At 43.7% G+C, this 21,008-nt stretch overlaps 1 protein-coding gene across 6 annotated transcripts in view; it reads left to right on the plus strand.

Moving 5' to 3' along the window:
* Positions 1–21,008, plus strand: part of SLC7A9 (solute carrier family 7 member 9) — a 971,101-nt gene that overhangs the window by 718,480 nt on the left and 231,613 nt on the right. For all 6 annotated transcript variants that reach the window (XM_069216551.1, XM_069216557.1, XM_069216555.1 and 3 more), the window contains one exon: positions 12,560–12,663. In XM_069216551.1, the coding sequence (XP_069072652.1) occupies positions 12,560–12,663 (104 nt within the window). The remainder of the gene's footprint in view (positions 1–12,559; positions 12,664–21,008) is intronic.

Here is a 21,008-nt window from a genome sequence, read left to right on the forward strand (position 1 = left end):
ACATAGGTAGTGACCTATGTCCAGTACACGCATACAATGGCACCCCGCACTCAAGAAGTTTATGAAAATGGAGCTGGAGTTTGTGGGGGCACCTCCGCTCATGCAGGGGTGCCCTCACACACAGGTACCTGCACCCTACCCTGCCCTCTGGGCTATGAAGGCCTGCCATAGGGGTGACTTACTGGTGCAGTGACCTGTAGTGCAAAGGGTGCATCAGCCCTTTCACGCAGACTGCAATGGAAGGCCTGCAGATGCACTTTGCATGGGCTCCCCATGGGTGGCATAATATATGCTGCAGCCCATGGGGACCCCTGGGACCCCAATGCCCTGGGTACCATATACTAGGGACTTATATGGGTGCACCAGTATGCCAAATGTGGGATTTGGGTAATCCAAGCTACCAAGTTTAAAGGGAGAGAGCATAGTCACTAGGGTCCTAGTTAGCAGGATCCCACTGAACACAGTCAAAACACACTGATATCATGCAAAAAGTGGAGGTAACCATGCTAAAGAGAGGATACTTTCCTACATACCTCCCCCCCCCCCCAAACAGAGGGCAATAAGGCTAACCTTAGCCAGATACCTCTTTATTGTCTGAGTGGAGATATCTGGAGAGTACTCCTGCATTAGAGTGGTTAATCCCAATATTATCCACTATGTGGCCCCTTCCCTGTGGGGAGGTGGACCACCCTATCAGTTTGAGATTTCCTCCTGACATGTGCCTAAACTGTGGGTCCTCTAGGTCCCTAGATGGAGGTTGTGAACTAAAGGGTATCAGAGCAGGACAGGTTTGCTGTCCCTGTGTCTCTGTGGTAGGACAGGGTTGCTGCCCTGAGGGGTTTAGAGCAGAACAGGTGCGCTGCCCTAACAGGTGTAGAGCAGGGCAAGGTTGCTGTCCTAAGGACTCTAAAGGAGGACAGGGTTGCTGTCCTAAAGTGGGTGGAGCAGGACAAGGGGCTGCTCTAAAGGGGAACAGGGTTGCTGTCCTATGTTCTCTGGGGTGGGGCAGAGGTGCTTCCCCAAAGTTTCCATGGAGGGACAGCATGGATGTTCCAACCTTTCTAAGGTAGTGCAGGATAGCTGTTTTACCTTTATGTTCTCCCAGAGGGATACCTTTACCCCAAAGAGCTCAGCTGGTATAGTTTACACCCAGGGAGAGGAGTGGGATCCTCAGTGTTGGACAGGTGGTAACTTTGTAGCCTGCCTGTATTTGATGTTAGGAGCGTTCTGAGCCATTATTCTAGGTTCCAGGGTTCCTTGCCTCTTTGTTCTTTAGTTTGTTTTGAGGTTACGTCAAGGAGGTGCTTAGGAATGCCCAGCATGGCTGAATGGGCTTGAAACTCCTTGAGCTGAAGTCTCCAGGTCATTACCTAGGAGGCACTCTACAGGAAGGTTATAAGACTACCGCCTGTTTAGGGCCAGTGCCCCCACCTAAGCTAAAGTCTACCATAGCTATGGGGAGGCACTGAGTGAAGTTATTCACATCAGTAACTTTGTACTTGTCACCAAGTAAGCGTCAGGTGACACTGTTTTTTTTAGTTACTATGGTGACACTGGCACCTGTGTCCCTGTAGGCCTCAGCCTCAACAACATTTACCAGTATATGCTGTTTGTACTTATCTATGTTAAGAGGACATGCAGCTAGGGTGGCAAGGCCAGTGCCACCCTGAGAGACAAAAGAGGTCTCAGGGTTCTATACCTACCCCAGGCCCCACTACAGACCCAAAGGTGAACCCAACTACACTTTTGTGCTGACTACTGCTAGTAGTCACACCACTTTTGCTATTGCTAGGGGCACTAGGAGTGGTGGGAGGGTAGTAGTGGTGGAAGGCTCAGTGCCTTTCCTAGGACAGGAGCTGTCTCCTGGCCTATAGCCGTTGTTTTTACAAATACAGCACCAAGGCTTTTTAAAGTTGGAGGAAGAGGAACAGTTTTTAGACACACCCCAGAAGAGTTTTGGGAGCCTGATAAAGACGCCTTACTTTTGTCTTTGTCCCCACCATCGTCCTAATACTTACCTTCTTCCTTTTTCTTGTGGTCATCCCCTGTATGAGCCATCCCGACCACCCTGGTGCTGACCCATTTGTCTGCCTTCTTTACCAATCTTTGGGGAGCGGTCAGATTAGATTCCACCAGGTATTGATGCAACAAATCAGACACACAGTTGTTCAAAATATGCTCTCACAGAATTAGGTCGTATAAGCCCTGATAATCACTAACTTTGCTCCCATGCAACCAGCCGTCCACAGAACAGTCCACATAATCTACCCAATCTTGGGAGGACTCTTTCCTGGTCTCCCTGAACTCTATCCTGTATTGTTCAGTGGTTAGACCAAACCCATCCAGAAGTACTGTTTTGAGCACTGAGTAATTGTCTGCATCCTCTTCACTGACAGTTAGGAGTCTGTCCCTCCCCTTGTCAGAGAATGGGGAGCCACAAAATAGCAGCCCACTGCTTCTGAGGGACCCTCTGTACCTTAAAGGCACCCTCCAAAGCAGTGAACCACTTATAGATGTCATCCCCGCGATGTAGGCGGGAACTACCTTGTTTAAGTTTCTGGAGTCAAAAGAGTCCTCTTTGACCCTAAGCTCCCTGAACCAAAAACTGCTGCCACCAAGGGGTGCTAACCCCAAAGCCTGCCTCTCTCTCTCCACTGCCAAGACCTCCCTATCTAGGGCTAGCTGCTGCTGCTGCAACCCCAGCTTGGCCTCCTCCAGTCTCAGTTGCCTGAACTCCCTGTCTATGGAATCCTCACCTGAAGTTGAGCAATGTGTCCCTTCAGATACTGAGGAGACAGAAGAGTGAGCAGAGGAGGATCTGCCCCTATTCTTGGTTACCCTCTTGACCCACCTTCTGGGCACAAAGGGGGGCCTACTTGTACGGCTTACCCTCCCACTACCAGTAGTGCTCCCAGCAGGGCTGGGGCGGTTCCTAAGGGCTCTCTCATCTTCTAAGGGACCCTATTGACCCTCCTCAGTGTCTAGATCCTGTCTTTCTAACAGTGGGGGGCTAGAGTCTGCATCTTCCTCACCTCCTTCTGGCTACCAGCATGGTCCTGGTCACCCTGGAGGAGCAGGCCTAGAAGTATACTCTTATTAGGGTTCCTGCCTCTCTTCAGTTTCCTATTGGAGTGCATCTCCCTCAACTCTTGGAAAGTGAGGCCCACATATTCTGAGTTCATGGCCTGAGATGTGTTCTGCTCTGAAGACATGTTGTGTTGTTAGAGTGCATAGGTGTTACTAACTACCCTAACTCTTTGTCGCATGGGCTGTGCCAAACCACTTGCTTACCCAAACTTGGCTGATTAAATCCCTGATACTAAGTACAGAGTGTACCCCTAGTTAGTGAAGGGTCTTTCTAGTGGAAAGTACAAAGTTGCAGAGTGGTAAAGCAATTGCAGGTGCTTATCCCACTGCTGCACCACCAATGTAGGAGGCTGGCCTGGTGTGTGGTGGGTGCCTAAGGTACTTACACATTATTCCATGTATCCCCTATTAGTGTAGTGTAGGCAGTGTCTAGAAGCCAGGCTTTCTAGAGGTAGTTGTAGATGAGCAGCCAAGGCTTTTCTAGGAGACATGCAAAGATCATGTAATACCACTGTAGTCACACAGCACTTACACACAAGAATAAAACACTCAGTGTTACAAAAATAAAGGTACTTTATTTCAATGACACAATTACCAAAAAGTACTAAAGAGGCAACCCACCAATAGGAGGTAAATAACAACTAGATATGTACACTAGTAATCAGAAATAGACATGAATAGGAGTAGAAAACAGCGCAATAGGCAATAGTGCCCCTAGGGGGAGCCCAAACCATATACTAAAAAAAATAAATGTGAATGCAGGACCCTCACCTAGGTAAGTGGAATCTGGAGAAGAGATGCCATAACATGTCCACATGGTTGATGGCTCCCCGCTTACCTCAGGACCAGTGGTTGATACCACACCTACCCTATGTCTGCAATTTGGAAAACATCAGAAACCCATTACCTTTGATCTGATATCTTCTCCTAATTATACCATGATATTGGATATTCTCTGGCTGACTGGGCACAACCCACACATCAATTGGGAAACAAGGGCATTATCTGTATCATCCCAGTTTTGTCAACAGAACTGTTACTCTACAAACTCTAATTGGTCCCCTAAGGGTCTAGTCCTTTCTCCCAAAGATACATGTTTCACAATTACCTTGATTCAGGGAGTACCAAGTTGTTATCAAGAATACTTTGACATACTCCAGAAGCCTAGAAAGCCCGTTTTACCTCCATGTCGGGCTTATGACTGTGCCATTCCCTTGATTCCGGGAGAAGGGGTTCAGTTCGGACAGATTTATCCATTGACTGAGCAAGAAAAAAAGGTACTTAGCGAATACCTAGATGATAATCAACAGAATCATTTAATCGCCCCCTCTTCTACTCCTGCTGGGGTTCCTCTTTTTTTTGTTCCGAAGAAATGCAAGGATCTGTGTCCCTGTGTTGACTTTTGTGGACTGAACAAGATAGCCATCAAGGATCGATATTCCTTACCCCCTATTAAGGATATACTTGAAGCGGACTAAGGAGCTAAGAGATTTACGAAATTGGATCTGAGGGGTGCCTATCATCTCTTACGTGTCAAGGAAGGAAATGAATGGAAAACAGCTTTTCGTACTCCATTTGGCCATTACGAACACCAAGTTATGCCTTTTGGTTTAACAAACGCTCCCTCCGTATTCCAGTGATTCATGGACTCCATGTTCTCTGATTTATTGAATCAAAGTGTGGTAATATATCTGGATGACATTTTAGTATACTCTTGCATTCCTGAACAACATACTGAGCATGTCCTTCAGGTTTTGGAAAGACTCAGACAGAACCGGCTATACTGTAAACCCGAGAAATATGAATTTAACAAGACAGAAGTACAGTATCTTGGTTTCTGCCTCAATCAGACCAGAATAGCCACGGATCCAGACAAGGTACAAGCCATTTTAGATTGGCCCTCTCCCTCTTCTATTAGGAAACCCAATGCTTCCTAGGTCTCTCCAACTTCTATCGGCAACTCATACAAGACTTTGGCCATCAACAAAGTTTAATCACCCAGACCATCAAAGGAGAAAACAGAGACGGCCTTTCAAAATCTGAAATGTGCCTTTACCCAATCTCCTCTCTTACGGCATCCGGATACAACCAAGAAATTTATAGTGGTTGCAGACAAATCTGAGAGAGCTATAGGAGCTGTATTATTTCAGAAACAAGAAGATGATGGCTTGAAACATCCTGTCTCTTGTTTATCCCACATACTGACAGAGGCCGTACGCAATTATTCTTTGTTAGAACGGGAACTATGTGCTCTCAAGGCTGCCTGTAAGGAATGGAGGCATTTCCTAATGGGTACTAAGGAACCATTTGAAGCAAGAACAGATTATTGAAATTTCCAATGTCGAAATAGCCGGCAGGCAAGGTGGGCTTTCTTCTTCAGCCAATATGAATTTGTGGTGACCTGTATCCCTGGATCCCAGAACCTAGTGGCTGATGCCTTATCTTGTCTCTATCCACAAAGCGCTAGCACCTCCTCTCCAAAAATAATAGAACCAAGTCAAATCATCGGAGTTGCCCAGTCTTTTCTTGATCGTGTAAAAGCAGAATACCAATATCTTCCATTTGAAGATTGGAATACCTTGAGTCCTCAATTACAAAAGAACCAGGAATACTTTTATCATCAAAACTCTTTATTTCTCCCGATCAAGAAAGTTCACACCAAGGCTTTACAGATGTGTCATGATTCCCTTGTTGCTGGACATCCCCGAATCAAGAAGACGCAGGAATTTGCTCCCTTGTTCCTTCTGGTGGCCTACCCTTAAGACCGATGACGAATCCTACGTAACATCATGCCCTGTATGTGCTCAAACCAAGACGTCCCGGACCAAGCCAGCAGGATTATTGATGCCTTTGCCTGTTCCATCTGCTCCATGGCACACAGTGTCTACAGATTTGTTATGTTCTTTTCCATCTTCTTCAGGGAATCATGTCATTATGGTAACCGTTGACTCATTTACCAAGATGGCGCATTTCACAGCTTTAAAGAAATTGCCTACTGCTAAACAAATGAGCCATATTTTCATGCAAGATATTTTCCGTCTACATGGCCTTCCACAAGTAATCATTTCAGATCGGGGGACCCAATAAGTGTTACGTTTTGGAAGGCTTTTTGTACCTCATTACACATAGATGTCGCCCTTTCATCTGGATTTCATGCCCAGACTTAATGGTCAGACTGAACACCTAAATCAGGAACTCCAACAGCATTTACTTTGTTACTGTAACACCACACAAAGCAACTGGTCTGAGTTTCTCTCTTTGGCTGAGTTTTCCTATACCAACACTGTTCATAGTGCAACGGGATCAACACCTTTTTTTTTACACCTACGGTTTCCACCCCAAGACCTTTCCTACAATACCTCATGAGCTGTCTACAGTTCCTGTGGTCACCTCATTTGCTCAGCTTCTCCGCCATACTCAGGACATGATTCGTACCACTCTTTTAGCCTCAAAACAATATATGAAAAGAGTAGCTGACGGGCGCCGTTAAGCTGCACCATCTTACCAGCCTGGAGACAAAGTATGCCTTTCTTCCAAATTTCTGCCTTTTCGTCTATCTCAGAACAAATTCAAACCCCGCTAATATGGACCTTTTTGGGTACTCCACTTATTAAGTCCAGTTGCTGTTCGACTTTGTTTACCTCAGACGTGGAAGGTCCATCCAGTTGTTCATGTCTCACAACTCAAGCCTTTTGTCCCTGATCCTTATCATAGGCAATTCCAATGTCCTCCTCTTCTTTCGGTGGATGGCCATCCTGAATATGAGGTTCAGGAGATCTGTGATTCCCACATGTTCCTGAACCATCTACAAGTCTTGATCCACTGGAAAGATTATCCCATCAGCGACTATTCGTGGGAGGATGCATATTCAGTACATACCCCCGCTTAATTCGCAGTTTTTTCTTTTGTTTCCAGACAAGCTCGGGGAGAGGGGCCTACTGTGATGCCGCAGACCACCACACGGGAGTCTAATTTTGAGCTCCGGGTCACGCTGCGGCCCCTGGCGGCCTCCCTGATTTTCCTTTTCCCACTTACCTTCACTTGGGTCCTTTTCTTTTCTTCTTTTTTCTTCTTTTTTCATGTCTTCTTTCTTCCTGGGTGGCTCTATTGTCTTCTCCTGTCTGTGGTTGTCTTTCCCAGCATGCATTGTTTCTTTACTTTTCCCAATCCAAGATGGTGTTGTGCGTTCTTCCTGCTTGTCACTTCCTGTTTAAAGGTATATAAGCACTGCAGTTCCCTCTTTCCTTGCGTTGCAATTACTTCCGTCTTGGTGGTGATCCTCGTTCCCGTCTCCAGTTTACCCTACTTGCTTCATCTTATTTTTTCCCTGTGGATTTGACTTCTAGTTTTGCTTTTTCTCCATTGTTTATCGTCTTCCTCAGGAGTTACTGTGGTAGACGTTTTTTCCCATTACTTGGATTTTTCCTCTGGGACTCCTTCTGGAGGGTACGGTCTGCCTTGGCATTTGCTAGTCAGCGGCACCATGGCTACTGGAAGAGGTCGCCCTTATCTTGGACAATCCAGAACCAGTAAGAAACCAGGCGTCCTTCCGAGTACTGCAGCCTACAGCGGTAAGAGATGTACAGACCGTGACAAGGGCTTACCTTCACCAAAGTTGGACAGCTGGCAGAGAGGACCAAGGAGCCCATTCCAGACCACCACCTGTGATGCAGGATCCATGCAGCTCAGGATGAGAGGAGATCCACGCAGACGGTAGTCGTTGCAGTTGGTGCCTGCGGACGCTTGGGGGTGACTCCTTCACTCCAAGGGAGATTCCTTCTCGTGCATTCTGTAGACTTACTGCCCTCAGAAGATGCACAGCCGAGGAAATGTTGCAGAAGCTGGAATGAGCCATGGAACCAATGTTGCAAGCAGAGTCTTTGTCATGGATGCAGATTGTCGGTTCCCGGAGGGTCCACTTACAGTTCCAGTGGCCAGAAGTCAAAGTAGAGGTTGCAGAGGAATCCTGTTGGAATCTTGCAAGCCGAATCTGAGGACCCACCCAAGAGGGAGACCGTAAATAGCCCTGGAAGGGGGATTGGTCACCTAGCCAGGTGACTGCAAGAAAGAACATGGAGGGCCTCTGAACAAATATGGAGAAAACAACCAGGGAAAATCTATCTTGACATAGGCAGGTAGTAGAGTAACAAAAGGTTTAAGAAATGTCTCTACATATTGAGACACTGGTTCTACAGCAGAGCCAATGGTAGAAACAACTGAACACAAAGGAGGATCTGTAGAATTTTTATGGATTTTAGGAAGTCCATAGATCACAGATGTGTGTGGTCTGGGTTGAGCTAGTCAAATTCTTTTTGGCAAATCAGTCCTTGCTGTAGTGTTAAACTACTATTGTTATATATACGTTTTTTAATTTGAACCTCTTGATTTTTTGTTACTTTCTTATAGGATTGTGAGCATTGTAGCATAGCAGTCATTTTGTTTACATAATTAATTGCATCAAATATTGCTATGCCACCTCCTTTGTCACATGGTTTAATGGTAATATTGTTGTAATATTTAAGATGTCTTAGGGCAAAATGTTCTTTCTAATTCAGGTTAAAATGGGGACTGTGAACATATCTTAACGTAGTTTTCCATTTCTGAAAGACAGATTTTTCAAAAATGGCTACTTCAGGACCCAGATGGTCTAGATTGGGAATAAAGGATTATTCTGTTCTGACATAGACGTATGTGAGGCAAAATATTTTTTCAAACAGATCCTTCTAAAAAACGCAAAGAGATCTCTAAACAGTTCAAACTTATTGATGTTAGTGCTAGGAACAAAAGATAATCCTCTAGATTTCTGAGCAGAAACATCTAATGGTTTAGAACTGCAATTGAATAAAGGAATGTTTTCTAATCCCACCAATATTGGTTCTGTCTTGTTTGTAGAAAATGTGGAGTCGGTTATGAGTTTGAGAATCTGTTGCCTCGATTGTACCGAACTCTGGGTCTGAAATTGCTTCTCCTGTTGCCTAACAAACGTGAGTCTGTTTGACTTTGGGTTGATTGACTCCATATATTGCCAAACGAGTCAAAATGTCACTACCTTCTCCTTCTAAATCGGATGTATCTGAGAAAATAGCAACTTTTTTTGAAGTCCAATCTTGTTTCTCCAAAGTAGTATACCCTGCTTGTTTACAGTAATTCTCAGCCAGGAAAGGATATGTTTTTTCCAAGGTAAAATATTGAATATCTTTCTTCAGTTTGTCTGTTTTTCTTTTAAGAAGATATTAATTGAATGACTATTATCTAGTAGTAAGTTTTCGTAAATTCTACATCTTTTTTTCTCAGTTGTACTTTTTCTATAACACAAGAAGTTTCCTTGTTATAATAGCAAGTATAGAATACGGTTGTTTAACTGTTTTGAGCCATTCCTTTAATCTCGGATATCATGTAATTAGAACACAAGGCTAGTGCCATATGTAATTTAGAGGCAAACATTTGATATGTGGATCCAGGATGGTTCTTTCTTACATTGGTTTAATAATAGGCAAGGGCTCCGGTTAGTAAGTATTTGCCATTCTAGCACTTTTCTCGTCGAAAGCTCGCTTTCTAGGGTATTTCTGAAGCACCTGATATACAATCATTTTGGTCTTTTAGTTTTTCTAGGTATTTCTAACTACTCAGAGGACAGCTCAATTAGCCATGTATTTTTACCTTGTTTTACCAGTAGGTATGAGTAAATTCTTTATATGCCTGAGACACGTGGGTAAAATGCTTTTTAACGTTTTTTTGATTTATTATTTTTTTCTTTTTTCTTTATTTTATACGTTTTGGGCATTTCATTATATATATTTTTTCTTTTTGGGCTCGATGCTTGCATGTGATGGCAAATAGTTGTTTTTTAATTCACCAATCTCTTTTTGGTGTCCTTCACATGTTTTATATGTATTTATAAAGTATTTAAGTCTAATTTTAATATTACCAGCTAGTCTGGCTTCATCAAATTTAAGAATTTATTAGTCTTGCTGGGAACAATTAAAAGTTTTTATATGTTTTCATTTAGATTTCTTTGAAAGTCCATTGCAATTATTGCCCTGATGAAGGTGGTTGTCGAATAAAAATCAGTCTCTTTGTCCACCGTAACACGAATCGGCAAAGAAATTGTGGGAAAAGGTTGTCGACAGGCACGGGACTGTTAGCCACAAAGGATTGTCATCTTGGCACAGAACTACAGCATCTAGTAGCTACAAAGGTCTGCCATCTTGGTATAGAAATATAAGGAGAGGATTGCCAATTGGCACGGGACTATCTAATTTGGGTCTTATAATATAGATAAGAATGAAATTTAACGGACACTAAGATCCATAAAAATGAGTGGACTCTTGAAAAAACAAAAATGATCTGTGGGATTATTTGAAAGATATAATTATGAATTCCTAACATTACTTTTTGAGTGGAAGCTTTTTTTTTTATATAAATCCGTCAGCGTCAGTCAGAATGAAATTGATGAGATGTTTATAATCTATATTTAGTTCTTTAGTATACATTGTTTGTTTTGTCTACAGTTATTGTGGTTATATATATATATAAATATATATATATAGTTATTCTTTATGCATTTATTTTTATTTAAAAAAAACAATTCTCACTATAAAAGTCTGTTTATGTTGAGATGTATTATTTGTACACTGTCTTGTTTGAATGATGGAGCGATTGCTTGTTTTGTTTGTTTAGGGGATAGTATGCTAAGGTTAGATTAATAAGGAGATTGTCTCAGAATTTTTTGTACAATAAATTATATATTTTAATTTACTATTTAAGTGTTCCAAGAGACTCATATAGTTACCAGAATATTCTGCATGATCTTATAAGAATTCAGGTAAGATATATCTGAACTTTCATTTAGTAAACTTGGAGAGATGCACTAGTTTCCTAGCCAGGTGACCACCTGTCAGGCCGTGGCTGTGACATCACCTGCATGAAATGGCCACTGAGATGCTCCTAGAGGCCTCTGCACACCTTGGATTCAAGATGGCAGAAGCAAGGAAACTTCTGGAGGAGCTCTGGGCACCACCTCTAGGGTGGTGATGGACAGGGGAGTGGTCACTCCACTTTCCATTGTCTAATTTCACTCCAGAGCAGGGACTGGAGGTACCTGCACTGGTAGAGACTGGTTTGGCAAGGAGGACCCCAAATGTGCCCTTTAAAGCATACCAGTGGCTTGGGGAGGCTAACCCTCCCAAGTCCACTAACACCTATTTCCAGAGGGAGAGGGTGTTACCTCCTCTTCCAGAGGAAATCCTTTGTTCTGCCTTCCTGGGCTTGAGCTTATCAAGCAGCAGTAGGGCAGAAACCTGTATGAGGTGTGGCAGCAGTTTGGGCTGCCTGGAAAACCCCAGAAAGCTGGTAGGAGCAATGCTGTGGTCCTCTGAGGAGCCCAAAGAGTACATGGAATCATACTTCCAATACTGGCAACAGTATTGAGGTATAATTCTGGCATGATTGATACCAAACATGCCTAGGTTCAGAGTTACCATTATGTAGCTCAACATAGGTAGTGACCTGTGTCCACTAAACGTGTAAAATGGTGTCCCCACAATCATAAAGTCCATGCAAATGAAGCTGGAGTTCATGAGGGCACCTCTGCTCATGCAGGGGTGCCATACCCTCACACATATGTACCTGTACCCTGCCCTCCGGGCTAGGAGGACCTACCATAGGGGTAACTTAAAGTGACCTGTAGTGAAAAGGGTGCATGCACCCTTTCACCCAGGCTGCAATGGCAGGCCTGCAGGTACACTTTGCATGGGCTCCCCATGGGTGGCATAAGATATGTTGCAGCCCTTGGGGGACCCCTGGTGCCCCAATGCCCTGGGTACCATATACTAGGGACTATAAGGGGGCACCAGTATGCCAAATGTGGGGTGTGTGTGATCTAAGCAACCAAGTTTAAAAGGAGAGAGCATAGTCACTGGGGTCCTGCTTAGTAGGATCTCAGTGAACACAGTAAAAACACACTGACATCAGGCAACAGTGGGGTAACCATGCTAAAAAGAGGGTACTTTCCTACAGTGTTAGACCTCTGTTTCTGTCCTGCTTTTTTATAGATGCGTTTTACTGGTTTCCCTTTCCTCTCCCAGTTGGAAGCTCGTGCTAGGCATGCATTACTCTTCTTGTGAATCACTTCCTTGCATCACTACATAGCCTATTTAAATGCGGTTTGTATAAAGTTGTTTGGAACGAAATCACGTTTTGAAAGGTAATAAAATCGGACAGAACTTTTTTATACGAATAAGAAATATGTTTTACTCCTTGGTATTATATGGCTTCATTTTCTTTCTAAATTCAAATTCTGAAAGCACAAGTACAATGCTTCGGGAGTGGTGAAGGGCTTGATAATGGAGCCGCCTGTAGTTCGCTGTGCTGCAGTATTTTAGTCCGAAGAACACAATAAGCAAGAAAATAAAGTATCGCATATGCTGTATATATTTCATTGCAAGTGTAAAGTCTGGTGTTTTTCTTTCAGACCTTTGGAGATCGGGTTCTTTATCCAGCGACCTGGGTGGTTCCTCTTTTTGTGGCATTTTCAACACTCGGAGCAGCAAATGGCACTTGTTTCACGGCTGGCAGGTAAATTATTTGCCATATCAGTCAAACGTGTGCGTGCGTGCTTTAATGGGCAAGGCTATACATTTTAACAACCGTTATCATGGTTTCAAACAATAATTTGACAAAATAGTTTTCACTTACACTTTTTGACACTGATAAGGATTTCCAAGAGCATCTTTTGCCTTTCACATCACACTTGGATGCTTTTGCATGCATGAGACAACTCACTTATGCGGATTCCATAACTCAAACCTTCAATCTGCTGAATTATATTTGTTTTACTCTTGAATAGGGCTATTTCTCAAGACATTATCGTCAGAAGTATATTAAAGCTTAGCTTTTGTACAGTTAGGATACAGACACAGCGTCCTTTTTTCATTCTACTTTAATAATGGTAAATTCACATTATCGACAGCTTCACAAGAGTTTATCCACGTCCTGAGAAGATGGTGGGAATTTCAGTTTTTGTTTGTGTGGACCAGGTGGACCATAGTGCTTCTGAATGATCAGTGTTGTTTAGAAAATCTGAATACAGTAAAGGTTTCATGTTGTGAGAATTTTTTATGCTGAAAATAACTAAACCTCAGTGGCAGAACGTAGCTGGAGCCCACGCAAAGAACATGGAGGCACCCCTTCCCCAGATACTGTGCTGAGGGGGGCCCCTGGAGATCAGGGGCCCCCGCGCCGGAGGGGATTCGGGAGCCTGCGTTAAGACACCGCTAAGCCTGCCTGGTCTACTATTTAGTAGCCTTTACTTTTTTATTTTTTTGTGGATTTAGGTTGCGTTTTCCATCCTTTTTTAAATGAGTGGTTATCAGTATTTATTTAGCTGCCTAACCTCAAAGTAAACATTTCAAGTGATTACAAAACATGTTGCATTGTTTGAAGAGACTGTTAAAATGCACATATTTAATTTAAAAAAGATGCACTTCAGGATATGACGTGTCTTCCCATGGCCGTTCGTCTAATGTCCATATGGTACACTGTGATAAACACAAAAGGTGAGTATATTGGAGTTTCACCTAATTTCCTCTCACACTCACTCTATCTGGACTAGTTGTGGTTTACAAGACTATTAATGGATTTTGAAAGTATTAACATGTTATATTCAAATTGTTTTTTAAAACAAAATGTCCTGGGAACAGTTGGGGGCCATTCTCCTAGTCCATATTGAATACTGCAACACACTGTAGAGGTGGTCTACCCTGCCAACATAAATGTACCTTTTAGAAAAATTAAGAATTACACCAGTTTAATTTGTAGCCCTGCATTCTCAAACACGAGCAACCTAATAATTTCAGCATTATTGCTACTTCTTTTCTGTGCTTTTTGCCTGATTGCATGAAAGCCGTGCTGCTGTTGTGTGGCCATTCATACCTGCCAAGAGTTAACTAGTTAAGAGACACACTTTAATTCAGTCCTTACTTTTTCCCATCACATTGCATCCCTGGACTTGAAATTTTGCTATTAACAGTTTAAGCATGGCCTAAGCAGTAAAGTACAACTGGGTAAAATCCCAGGATTAACTGAAGGTTTCACAGATGACAATGGACCATGTTTTGCTGCCTTGGTGAGTGTGGAAAGTCTTGTGCTAAGCTTTACCGCTGTCTTATGCACATAGTGAAAACACACTTTTCACAGGTTCCTGTCACTACATCTTCCACACAGTATTTAAAGTATAGATTGCTTGCCAGTTGACCTGCTAGCAATAATGATTTGGGAGCAAAAGGGGTTGATGCATCAAATGGTTTTACCCATTCAGTGCCTACGGGAAAAACAGTAATAGTACATATTGACCAAGATTCTTAAGAGCCATTTCACAAACCAGTCACAGAATATTGGCAAAAGATGAAATAGGGACAGTACCTCCCCACAAACTACACTGCATGTGCCTTAATGCCTCCCCCTGTTGCTGGATGGGATGTGGAGCTCTGACAACACCACTCCATACCTGGTGGGACTGCCAGAAGATCTGTACATTGTAGGGAGAAGTGGGAAGTTGCTCCAGAAAGATGTAACATTCCCAATCCTGACGACAGAAGTGGGCTTTAAGAGTGTTCACCTGGCACATCTGCCTCCATCGCCTTGGGGTGGCAAAACTGGCGATAGTGTACAAATGGAAAACAAATGAATGGCCAGCACACAGGTAGTGGTATTGTAGTTTGTTATCTGTGATGGCCATGGACCAATTGGTAAGCAATATGCAAGGAATATGAATGTGTTTTGAGGCCAAATTGAAACAGCTATTTTTGCGCCTTGCAGGAGGGGCAGCAAATACCACTCTTCTTCCACTGTGGAATGCTTTGGGCCTCTTTCAATGAGTTGGTGACAGAGAGCCACCATAGTAACAACCATTGGAGAGTAAATAGAAGAGGGCATAATATAGGTGAATGCACAAGAAACAATTCAATGATGTTGGGCAGTGAGGGTCTGCTTTAACCTCCACAGGAAGAAGGAAACTTGGGGGGGATAGGTGTACATGAGTTTGAGAGTAAGGGGTGATGTAGCTGGAGCCTATGTGTTGGCAGATTACTATACCTTCCTGAACCTGTATCTAGCTGGCTTTTCTCGCGTTGCCAGCTTGTGTTTTAGAGCAGTACACCTCACTGGAATATTTACATTTTTCTTGAAGTGCCAATAAAATATTTGAGACAAAAAAACAAGAGGTCAGTGTAAAAGCTGACATATGATCTGAGGGAGGACAATGAACAATTTGAGAAGACCTGGTCCCCCCCCTCCTGATTTGCCTCACCTCCATGCAGATGTTGATGGCTATGTAGAGCACCACTAAAATAACTCAGCAAGATAGATGAAGGTGAGGATGAGACCCCAAAAGGAAGCTTGGACTCGACCAGATAATGTCCAAGTGTTGTGTGCAGGGGGTGGGGGTAGTGGTGGGAGTTGTTGGGATTTTTATACTGTTTTCTTAAGTCTGCCTATCGTATTAGATACCTCTAATGGAGCTCAGACTATCTGGAACATGAAAAGATACAAAAATGAGGAGGTCATTAGTAAGCAATGCATTAAAATAGGCATCACAGTGTTATATACTGGTAAACATAAATAAAAGCTGTTATACAGCAAAGATGAAATAGGATTTTAATACTCTCAGATTCTCTATAGTGTATAAAATAATCAGATTAAACTTGAAAGCACGCCTCTTTACCCTCTACCTCACATCCAAATTCACAAAATGGAAATAAACAGAAATTAAAAAGAAACATTTCAGTGATATCCATAAAAAACAAACTTCAAGCAGTTTAATCTTAAACCCGTTTTTCAAGTTTTTCTTGTTGTTGCCGTGTATGACAAATTCGTATTGTGTTGACCCTTTGCAGAACAAAATGCCACATTCTCATTCACTTTTCTTTTTTTAAATGGCATTTTAAATTGAGGATGTGCAAATGCTTACACTGATGAGGACTGTTCCCCTTTCGATGGGGATTTTATCAGTTATTCGGGGTTTAAGTCAAAACAATAAAGCCTAATTATTAGAAGTGCTTGCACATTGTCAGCAATTACAGCAATCTGTCATATGTTTTGGTAATGCAAAGATTTTACTTAATCAAACAATAAAATGTATATTCACTTATGTGTTTTGTAGATGCTCAAGTTAGGATTGAAACTGTTCAGAAGATTAAGAGCCATATCATAAATGTTGCCTTTAAATACATCCAAAAGAGCTGAATCAACAATAGTATTACCCAATTACCAGGCATTTATTATGGTCTGCGAAGATGCTCTCTTGTTATGAGTAGCATTATGGTTGTTTAGAAATTAGAGAAATGGAACCAAATAAATGAAATTAGGTGATATAACAGAGATGAATAAGTTACTTCCCTTTGTTAATACATTTTCTTGTTGATATTCTAATGCAGATTCCTCACCTGGTGCACATGCACAGGTGCCAGACTGAGTCCAAAAACTCTTGCACTACCTTTTGTTCACCGGCAAGTGGCATCAGTGTTCCCCGTCCCTGCATCCAGAAATAAGACAGAGATGCATATAGACAGGAACCTGGTGCACTGATGTTGGTTTATTCATTGTTCTTTTTCACACTTCAGAAATGGAATGTGGCTGACAGACTGAATGAACGGGCAGGGTGTAAAAATGAACTTGATTACTTCTGAAAGTTCACAGTATAACACACACAAGTAGTGAGGAATTCTGCTGTTAGACAGAGTATCCACCAGAAAAAGCATTACAGTAGTTACGTAAGTTATTCTTCTGACTGACAATTCTAACCATAACTTCCTCATCTTAAGAATCAATGGCAAATCAGTGACCCCTTTCATGCCCAGTACCTGGGTCCGAGGAGCGAAGTGAACTTTACAGCAGAAAGTCCTGCAGAACCGAGCAGGCAAACTTCCTACACCTGCTCCCTAACCCCTCCAAACACTGCCCCCAACCCCACAGCTGAGGTAATCAATTCTGGAATGCCTGGTTAGAATTTGGCTAGATATCCATGTGGCTGACTGGCAGATGTCCAAAACTGGAACACTCCTAGCTGGCACAGTGGTCACTGCTTTAGCCCCTGTGGAATGAAACCTATAACCCTCAAGTGATTCCTATTTGGTCAAGGCATACTACAGTTTGGTGATCTGGACATGCCATTGAATAAGGTCCATTTCTAGTTTGCTCTTCCTTTCTTTGCAGTAGTGCACCCAACAAACAGCTGATCACCTACCCTGTACTTAATCCAATCCAAAAGATCTAACCGGTGTAGCCTTCTCTCCTTCTCCGATAGTAGGTGCAGAGAAAAGAAAGCAAAAACATGATGTCTTCCTGACATTGAAAGCTCGCTTTATGTTTTGGAGAAAGAATGCATGTTTTCTAGGAACCAGCATTTCAAGGAAGAAGGCAGTATATGGATGATGAAGTGACAAACCTTGTAACTCACTGAAGCAACATGAAGGAGTAGTGATTGCACTGTGAAATATAGACTTCAGAATAAGCAGTCTCACAGTACTATTATGAAGAGGTTTTTAAATGACCACACATCAAGAATGTCAGAAATAAGTTGTGGTCCCACTAAGGCATAATGAAGGGGAAGGGGAAAGGAGTAAAATGCCTTTTTAGGGACAGTTAGTTTGAATAAAGAGGTATGTGAAGAAAGCCTGAAAGGGCCGATAAGTATCTTTAATGGTGACCACAGCGAAGAGAACACAAAAGGACATTAGGCAACTTAGCTTGTAGAGGGTCATCCTGCTTTGAACAAACACGAGGTGACAAGCCCAACAGCCTGAGTAAATTCATTTTTGAAATGGGGGAAACAGCCAAAAGAACATCCACCACTCCTGAAAGACAATGAAAAACTTTCAGTTAGTCCTGCCCAATCTTCAGATTTGGAGATGTACATTGTGAAGGTTTGAGTGTAGTACTCTACCCTGTTGTTGGGACAGCAGATCCTCAGAAAAAAAAAGCTGAAGAGAAGGAAATATGCTGCAGGTCAGCAGTCTGAAGTAGAAGGCAGCCCTGGCCCAATACAGGTCCACCCGAATCAGCTCTGTTTAACCCCACCCCACTTTTCTTCACAATCTGCAGCATCAGCAGCCGTGGTATATGCATAGGACACCAAAACCACATCGAAGGTAGAACTCGTAGCCTAGAAAACCCAGACAAGGAATCTCTAGAGTACAGAATGACAGATATGGAGTGGTTAGAGATAGCAGCAAAATAGTCTACTTGGGGTTTGCTTACTGGGTGAAGATACCTTGCAATGCCACTCGTGATCAGCAAGTTGAAACCTATAGAGCTGAACCATTCCAGAGTCTCAGGGCCTCTAGACAGAGGGCACACGGCCCCATGCCATCCTGCACATTGCAGTACCAGATAGTGGTCCTGTGCAACAGGACCTGGAGAGAGCTGCTCTTGACAGAAGGCAGTAATGCCTTGCAGTTGAGTTGGATGGAATGTGGCTCCACAATATCTATGTGATGGTGTTGCTGCATCAAAGACCTCTTGTAGCAAAGTACCCTCTTTTTGGCATGGTTACCCCCACTTTTTGCCTGCTTTCAGTATGCTTGGACTGTTTTCACTAGGATCCTGCTAACCAGGACCCTAGTGTTTGTGCTCTCTCCCTCTTAATTTGGCAGCTTAGGACTTTGCACAACCCACAATTGGCATACTGGTGCCCCCATATAAGTTTCTAGTATATGGTACTTAGGTGCCCAGGGCATTGGGGCAGCAGGGGTTCCTCCTGGGCTGCAGCATGTATTGTGCCACCCATGGGAGCCCATGCAAAATGTTTCTGCAGTCACTATAAGTCACCCCTATGGCAGGTCCTCCTAGCCCAGAGGGCAGGGTGCATGTACCTCTGTGTGAGGGCACCCCTTCATGAACAGAGGTCCTCCTACGAACTCCAGATCCATTTCTTTGGTCTTCGTAAGTGCGGGGAAGCTGTTTTACCCATGTACTGGACACAGCTACATAATGGTAACTCCGAACCTGGGCATGTTTGCTATCAAACATGTCGAAATCATACCCCAATACTGTTGCCAGTATTGGTTGTATGAGTCCATGCACTCTGTGGGCTCCTTAGAGCACCCCCAGCATTGCTCCTACCAGTCTTCTGGGGCTCAGCCTACACAGCAAGTAAGAAGGAATCTCCCTTAAAGTGAAGGAGTCACTCCCCTGCATCTGCAGGCACAAACTCAAACGACAACCGGCTGCGTGTATCTTCTCTCCTCTGGAGCTGCGTGGATCCTGCATCACAGGTGGTAGCCTAGAGTGGTCTACTTGGTCCTTTCTACCAGCTGTCCAACTTGGGAGACGGTAAGCCCTTGCCTCTCCTCGCAGGACAGTACCCCTGTGCACTGCAACTCTTCCAGCTACCGAGGTGTGTTTGTTCCTCCTCCAAGGGATCTTCAGGGTCCGTGTAGCCCCGCTCCCCGCACTCCTTCCTGCAAAGCACAGTCTTCTGCCTGCTGCTCCAGTGATGTGGGACTCCTCTTCAGGTGTGCTGAGTGGGCCTCACCGCGACTCCTGTGCCTGCTGCCAGTGGGTTGCCTGTGCAGACTGTCTCCTCTTCTTGTGGCTCTCCCAGCTGCAAGGGTACCCGAGATCCCCTCCTTGGGCAGAAACCCCTGGACCTTGCTGGTTCGCTTCTGCCTTGCAAAACCTTCTTCTCCGACTCTTGCATTTGCCAAGGCTTGTTGATGTTTTTCCAACACCACTGACCAACTGCATCTCAACCGCAGACGTGGGACATCACCTGCATCAATTCTGGGAGTCCTCTTCGGCTCCTGTGCTGCACTGCTGACCTTCTTCGTCCACCGTTGACCTGGTCCTGCATCCACAGGAGGGTGGGTAGTGGCTCCTGACACTCCAACTTGAACTGGACTTGGTCCCCTTCCATTGCAGGTTCTCTTCTGTCAGTATCCACCTTTAGGTTCTTCCAGTCTTGGTTGGGTCTTGCATAATCCTTTTGAAAAAACCTCCTGTTAGTTTTGGGGAAAACCAAGTACTTACCTCTGCTCTCCTGGTCGCTGGGGGTCACTCTGGTACTCATCTCTTAGGGTTCCTAGTTTCTCCAGCTCCCCTCTACTGATTCCACTTCCTTGGGTGGGGGACTGCCTTTCACATTCTATTTTTTTAGTATATGGATTGACCCTCCCCTAGGGCCCCACTATTTGCTATTGCTTTTACCAGTGCCTATTGCTGTCAGTGCTATTTACTAATTGCTAATGTGTATATAATATAATAGCATGTTTAGTTACCTCCAGTTAGGGAATTCTTTCATGTGTGTAAGTGCTGTGTGAATATAGTTCTATTGCATAAGATTTGCATGTCTCCTATGTAAGTCTTGCTGCTCATCCACAGCTACCTCTAGAGAGCCCTGGCTTCCTAGACACTGCCTACACTTCATTAATTACTTGGACCTGGTATAAGGTGATAACAACATAGGTGCTCACCACACATCAGGCCAACTTCCTACAGGCGGGAAAAGCGATTTGTGGGGAGGGGGAGCTACAGGGGCAGCAGCACCGCGGGAAAACACTGGGAGAATGAAGGGAGAGAGAAAGAGACAAGAAGGAAAGAAAGAAAAGCAAAATGGAATAAAAAGACAGTAAAATAAACAGTGGTAAAAAAACAGAAGTAAAGCAGGAGTGAAGGGAAACAGAAGATATTTACATACAGATGGCCACTAGGCCACCAGGGATGAGAAGCAGGCAGGAGCCTGTGGGTGGAGGTGGGCCTTGAATTGAGAGTCAGGCAGCCTCTCAGTTTGCCTGAGGCAGCAGCAACAGCAAACAGATGGAGCTGCACAGAGGAGGCCAACAGACGCTGACCAGGAGGTCGAAGGACACTATGGTCTCTCCAAAACACAATATGTTGCTACTACTGTGCTACAAACATGAACCTGT

This window comes from Pleurodeles waltl, chromosome 12 (assembly GCF_031143425.1).
Source record: "Pleurodeles waltl isolate 20211129_DDA chromosome 12, aPleWal1.hap1.20221129, whole genome shotgun sequence".
In the NCBI taxonomy this organism is placed as follows: domain Eukaryota; kingdom Metazoa; phylum Chordata; class Amphibia; order Caudata; family Salamandridae; genus Pleurodeles; species Pleurodeles waltl.